Source organism: Capsella rubella, unplaced genomic scaffold (genome assembly GCF_000375325.1).
Source record: "Capsella rubella cultivar Monte Gargano unplaced genomic scaffold, Caprub1_0 scaffold_1, whole genome shotgun sequence".
NCBI classification, from domain to species: Eukaryota; Viridiplantae; Streptophyta; class Magnoliopsida; order Brassicales; family Brassicaceae; genus Capsella; species Capsella rubella.
The window spans coordinates 4,789,512-4,796,347 of record NW_006238923.1 but is presented as its reverse complement, the minus strand read 5'-3'; the positions used below and the strand labels follow the sequence as shown (position 1 = coordinate 4,796,347).

At 33.3% G+C, this 6,836-nt stretch overlaps 1 protein-coding gene across 1 annotated transcript; it reads left to right on the top strand.

The window, feature by feature from the left end:
* The first annotated feature begins 4,911 nt into the window (after positions 1-4,911).
* Positions 4,912-6,836, top strand: LOC17899104 (cytochrome P450 78A5). Its single transcript, XM_006307195.2, has 2 exons — positions 4,912-5,892; positions 6,009-6,836. Exons 1-2 carry the CDS (start codon positions 4,960-4,962, stop codon positions 6,624-6,626), a joined length of 1,551 nt encoding a protein of 516 aa, XP_006307257.1. The 5' UTR covers positions 4,912-4,959; the 3' UTR covers positions 6,627-6,836.

The following is a 6,836-nucleotide window of genomic DNA, read 5'->3' as shown; positions in this document are numbered from 1 at the left end:
TTTTTTTGTCATCTAACAAACAAATTCTTTTTGTAAAGTATATCTATTTATCGAATAGAATGAGAATTATCTATCGATATATAGTTTCGACATAATTGATTTAAAAGGAAAAAAAAGAATACGAAATACCCAATCCATATCCTTAACTACATACCAAACAAGGGGAAGGGGAAACACAAAAAGATGATAAAGACTAAAGAGAATGATATCACTCTGGTTATGTTCGAACCGAACTAGTCTTTTTGCTTGTTAAAGGTATGAAGTCTCGTTGTCTAGACAGACATTGACATGATTGGCCTCTTACTTTTCACTTCCTTTCTTTTTTGTTCTTACATGTTTATTCCTATGCTTTACTTTTAAAATCCATTTTACCCACACAAAAATAACAGCTGTCAGTAGTGAAAAATACTCCTGATGTTTTCTAATACATATAAAAAAAAACATGCTACTTTCCATTTAAACTACTTCACAGTGTTCAAAGGTCATACATGGAGTTCCGCATAGGTATGTAATTGTAGGTCAAAGTCTATCAACTATTTCAACTAGTTTCTAAAACTGTATCAATTATTTTATTAATTAAAAATACACATAAATATGAATTTTTATTATAATTTAGGCAAAATTATAATAACTATTTGAAAAACTATATTTAAACTCTAATTCTACTACAACTCTAAATGTAAAAATATGTGTCAATTGATACTTACCATATAGAATGATAAAAACAATAAAATTATTTAGTGATCATATTATATTAGTAGGTTAATTTCAACTTTTGATATTACAGAGTTACAAATTTTGTTGAAAAAAAATATCTCAATTTGTTTGAAATTATCAAACAATTATCATTGATAGGTCTATAAGTACTTTCACTTAGATATACTCAAACATTTAGTATCATGGATTCAAACTGATATTATATTAATCACTTGAATATGATAGGAATGATGTAAAAGTGCATGTAGTATATCATATGAGATGAGATGGCTGTGACTTGTGAGGTACAAAAAATGTTCTTAATATTATTTTGATATACGGTATTTTTATCCTTCACAAGTTGAATATCAAGTTGAAATTATAGTTTTATGCCTACTTTATGCTACATATGAATGCAATTGATCAAACAATTTCATGATTTTGTTTTGGAAAAAAAAGAGTACAAACTACATTACATGAGTTAGAAACCAAATAAGACCACTTGTAATCACTTTAAGATAAGAGTTGGACTAGTTATCATAGGCAAGGGGATGAATCATTCAAAAAATATGTAAGACTTGCATCTGGCCAACTTATTCAAGCTCAGCGATGTCTTAGTTGCTGACTTGGATCTTGAGAAGCTTTGTGATCACAAAAAGCAAACAAAAAATAATTGCTTGATTTGGTACTTCATGTTTTGATTCATATTGATTAAAAGTACTGCTAGATAATTGCTTTTTTTAATTGTGTTTTGTTTAAAGTACTCATGTTCATGATACTTATTTAAACTCTAATTCTACGAAAACTCTAAATGTGAAAATATGTGTCAATTGATACTTAGTATATAGAATGATAAAAACAATAAAATCATTTAGTGATCATATTATATTAGTAGGTTAATTTCAACTCTTGATATTTCAGAGCTACAAATTTCGTTGAAAAAAAATATCTCAATTTTTTTGAAATTATCAAACAATTATCATTAATAGGTCTATAAGTACTTTCACTTACATATACTCAAACATTTAGTATCATGGATTCAAACTGATATTATATTAATCACTGGAATATGATAGAAATGATGTAAAAGTGCATGTAGTATATCATATGAGATGAGATGGCTGTGACTTGTGAGGTACAAAAAATGTTCTTAATATTGTTTTGATATACGGTGTTTTATCCTTCACAAGTTGAATATCAAGTTGAAATTATAGTTTTATGCCTACTTTATGCTACATATGAATGCAATTGATCAAATAATTTCATGATTTTGTTTTGAAAAAAAAAAGAGAGAGTACAAACTACATTACATGAGTTAGAAACCAAATAAGACTACTTGTTTTCACTTTAAGATAAGATTTGGGCTAGTTATCATAGGCAAGGGGATGAATCATTCAAAAAATATGTAAGACTTGCATCTGGCCAATTTATTCAAGCTCGGCGATGTTTAAGTTGTTGCGATGTTTTAGTTGTCGGCTTGGATCTTGTGATCCTTTACGTGGTAATTATCTTAATTTCGAAAAGTAAACAAAAAATAATTGCTTGATTTGGTACTTCATGTTTTTGATTCATATTGATTAAAAATACTGTTAGATAATTGCTTTTTTAATTGTGTTTTGTTAAAAAGTACTCATGTTTTTGTCTTTGAAAAAAGAAAAAAAATCCATGTAAGTAAAAGTCTACCATATATCAGATATTCGGTGACAAAATATTATCAGATATTCAAAAACATTATCAGATATTCGGTGACATTATCAGATATTCGGTGACAAAATAAATATCATGATTTGGGCTGAGTTGGTTTTGCTACATATATTACTAGGATTGTGAAGTTCTAACTGAAGTATTAAGTAGTATATAATAGTATACTTTTGTTTTAACGGTGAAAAAAAACTATAAACACTTCAGGTTTTTGCTAGTTGATATATCTAGTCAAACTACAGTAACTATTGGTCAACTGATTAAGTTAGTATAAACAAGATTATAATCAAATAGTATTATTTGGTCAGGTGGAACATAAAACTGTGAATCGATATACAAAGCATAGGTTATCACTTTTTTTTATAGCAGAAGATAGCATAATAATAATGTTTAATAGGTCAACATGCATGAATTAGATATCATATATGAGCTGCTCGTGAAGAAGATTTACACAAGCACATAAATGTGAAAGGGAATTTGGGTTTCGCTGTCAAGTAAAGTAAATGAAAAGGAAAAAGAAATACGAAACAGTAAATATAGAAGCAGTAGAAAGTAGCAGGCCTAAGCCACTACACTACCCAGTATAGACCATATAGACCACAACACATCACAGACACTTTACGTATACTAATGTCAGCTTTCTACTTCACTTGCTTGCTTCCCTGTATTTTCTTAATCATCACTGCCCTTTGTCTCCCCCCCCTTAGAATTTTTACTATATTATTTATTCTACGTAAATCCTAGTACAAGTGCGTATATAAAATTCATTTCAATCTTTGTACAACTTGTAAAATGTAAAAATATGAAAAGAGAGCTTCACAACAACAACAGTGTGAGTAAAGAAAGATTTACGAGGGTGGCCACGGGAGGGTTCTTCAAGTTAAAGATCACACGGCAAAGATCTTCTTCTTCAATTATGATACTGATATTGACTTTACTATTGATTTGACTCCTTCCACGTGTCTTGTAATCTTAACTCGGTTCTTATCTTTTCTGGTTTCTCAATAAAGCCGAATCGTGAAAATTTAAAAAAAAAAAAAGAAAAGAAAGAAAGCCTCGAACATTTGAGATGCTCCAATGCTTAGCCATAACGATCAGAACCTTTTCTTTTCTTCTTTTGTTTGGTTCTGTTCGTCATGTGAGCACGCTGCAGATGTGTATTAACTGCACCGTTTGATCTCTTAAACTCACTGTGTATTTATTAGGAGTGTAAAGTAAGTTACAGAAAGCTAAAAAAAGCATTACTACAACTACCAGTTCTGTTATTATTGCACTAACATATTTATGAGTCTAACAAAGAAGCATTACTACCAGTTCTGTTCTATATTACACACATATTTATATGAGTGCAGTAATACACAAGTTACAATTCTGTTCTCCCACTTTTTTAGTAGGTGTTGGAAAAAAAATCATATAACAAGTTTGAATGGAATAGTGAATACGAATTAGCGAGAATAATTTGATTTAATTCTAAACCAAAAGAAAAGTGAAAGAAGACTTGTGAATAAATCGTCCTCACCACCAAAAAGTTTCAAAAATTATATATATAAAAAAATTAGTAAGCCAGACTAAAATATGAATAAATCCGTACAATTAATAGCTTTGGTAATAGTGGCAAAGACGGCTGTGTGCGATTCTGATATCGGATTCTTCTTTAGCATAGTTTCTCCTTTTTTTTTTTTTTTAAACACTAACAATGAAATATTGGTTAATTAACTCCACCCATTTAGTTTTAATTTGTGTCAGGAGAGCCGGTGAATCTTAAACTTTTCTGATTATTATATTATACAGTACTCTAGAATAGCTGCTTTAATGGGAGGTTGATATTATCCACTGATGTTAAATGTTACTGCTAAGTGCTAGCTATAATAGATTACTAGTTCTAGTAATAAAAGTTTATCCAAGTGTGAAGTATTTCCAACATAACCAAAAAAAAAAAAAACACAGTGTTTATACGTGATAGGAAAATATCTTGACTTCGTTGCAATATTTTATGCATGACACAACTACAATTTGCCAATTATTGTGTAAAAACATACCAATTTTTTGGCTTTCAAATCTCCGCACAAACCATATGAATCACACTATACTCTGTCTGATATATATATATATATATATATATATATATATATATTTTCGAAAACCCTTAGAAAAAATAAATTCATTTTCTTACTTTCAAACGAATACCAAAAATTAGCTTAAAAATATAGTACTAATAATTTATTTTATTATACTGAATATAAATGTGGCGATTTTCAAAAAGTTTAGTAAATAACAAAAAAAAGAAACAGCTACATCAAAATTCGCTCCACCATTAAGCTAAAAGCCATTGACTTGCCCGTTACCTTCAATGCAAATACAATTTTAAAACCTTTAATTTACTATTAATTTTATTTAGAACCTATTAATTAGTTAAAAATATCAATGACACAACTAGTAAATCACATCTATTTAAACTCTCTTCCCATGCAACAACACTTCATACCTTCTTCATAAACTCTTAAAACACTTCTCTCTCATCACACTCTTAACACTCTCTCTTGTTCCATAACTCAGCCTGAGATGTCTCCGGACGCTTACGTTCTGTTCTTTAACAGTTTCAACCTCCTCAGCTTCGAAGCCTTTGCTTGGCTCTCTCTTTTCTTAGCCACAGGAGCTATCTTTCTCTCACCAGGTGGGCTCGCATGGGCCTGGACCTGGTCATCGAAGAACCATGTTTCCATTCCGGGACCATCTGGTTCTCTTTCCGTCTTCTCCGGCTCTAATCCTCACCGTGTTCTCTCCGCTCTTGCCAAACGCTTCAAGGCCTCTCCGTTGATGGCCTTCTCGGTTGGGTTTTCGCGTTTCATTATCTCTAGTGAACCAGAGACGGCTAAAGAGATTCTGAACAGCTCTGCTTTTGCGGACCGGCCGGTTAAGGAGTCAGCTTACGAGCTACTGTTCCACCGTGCCATGGGATTCGCACCATATGGTGAGTATTGGAGGAATCTTAGGAGGATCTCTTCCACTCATCTTTTCAGCCCGAGGAGAATCGCGAGTTTCGAAGGTGTTAGAGTTGGTATCGGTATGAAGATGGTGGAGAAGATCAAGACCCTTGTTACGTCTGACGCTTGTGGTGAAGTTGAAGTGAAAAAGATTGTTCACTTTGGTTCTTTGAATAATGTAATGACGACTGTTTTTGGTGAAAGTTACGATTTTGATGATGTTAATGGGGATGGATGTTTCCTAGAGAGGCTGGTGAGTGAAGGCTATGAGTTGCTTGGGATATTTAACTGGAGCGATCACTTTTGGCTTCTACGTTGGTTTGACTTCCAAGGAGTGAGGAAGAGGTGTAGAGCTTTGGTCTCCGAGGTCAACACTTTTGTCGGCGGAATAATTGAGAAACACAAGGTGAAGAAGAGCAACTCTCTCAGTGGAGAGGACTTCGTTGATGTCTTGCTTAGCTTGCAAAAAGATGAAAAGCTGTCTGATTCTGACATGATTGCTGTTCTTTGGGTAACCTACTTTCACTATTTTTTTTTTTTCTTAAGATAAAAGTTTTAATCTTGTAATGTGAGTTATCATTAATATTTTGTGTCTAAGATTTTTTAATCTTTTGATTTTATTTTTAGGAAATGATTTTTAGAGGGACGGATACAGTTGCCATTCTAGTGGAATGGGTACTTGCAAGAATGGTTTTGCATCAAGACATCCAAGATAAGCTTTACAAAGAGATAGCTTCCGCTACAAGTAACAACACAAGATCCTTGTCTGATTCCGACATCCCAAAACTGCCGTACCTCCAAGCTATTGTCAAAGAAACCCTAAGGATCCATCCACCTGGTCCACTCCTCTCATGGGCCCGTCTCGCTATCCACGATGTTCACGTAGGTCCCAACTTTGTCCCTGCAGGAACCATAGCTATGGTCAACATGTGGTCCATCACACACGACGCCAAAATCTGGACCGACCCTGAAGAGTTTAATCCTGACAGGTTCATTGGTGGTGAGGATGTGAGCATCATGGGCTCTGATCTTAGATTGGCTCCGTTCGGGTCTGGACGTCGCGTTTGCCCTGGTAAAGCAATGGGTCTAGCCACTGTTCATCTTTGGATCGGTCAGTTGATACAGAATTTCGAATGGGTTAGGGGTTCTGGCGATGTTGAGCTCGCAGAGGTTCTCAAGCTGTCTATGGAGATGAAGCAGCCACTGAAGTGCAAGGCTGTTCCAAGGAATGTTGGTTTCGTTTGATGTTGTACCGGTTTCAGGAACTTGTTAGCACTAATTAATAATTATGGTGGGAAGGAAGTTAGGGTTTTGGCACGTTGGTCGAACTTTGTAGGGTTTTGGTGTGGGTTTTTCTATTATGCTTTGTGTTGCTTCATGTTGTCGTATCACCTCGGTTTGCTTTTCAATGTTTTCATATCTATAAATTGATTAGCTAAGTATATGCAATGAACA

Bases quoted from the DNA above. Each gene is read 5' to 3' on its own strand.
- LOC17899104 (XM_006307195.2), top strand. From the start codon at position 4,960: ATGTCTCCGGACGCTTACGTTCTGTTCTTTAACAGTTTCAACCTCCTC. The intron at 5,893-6,008 runs GTAACCTACTTT...TTTTATTTTTAG, and splicing joins ACATGATTGCTGTTCTTTGG to GAAATGATTTTTAGAGGGAC.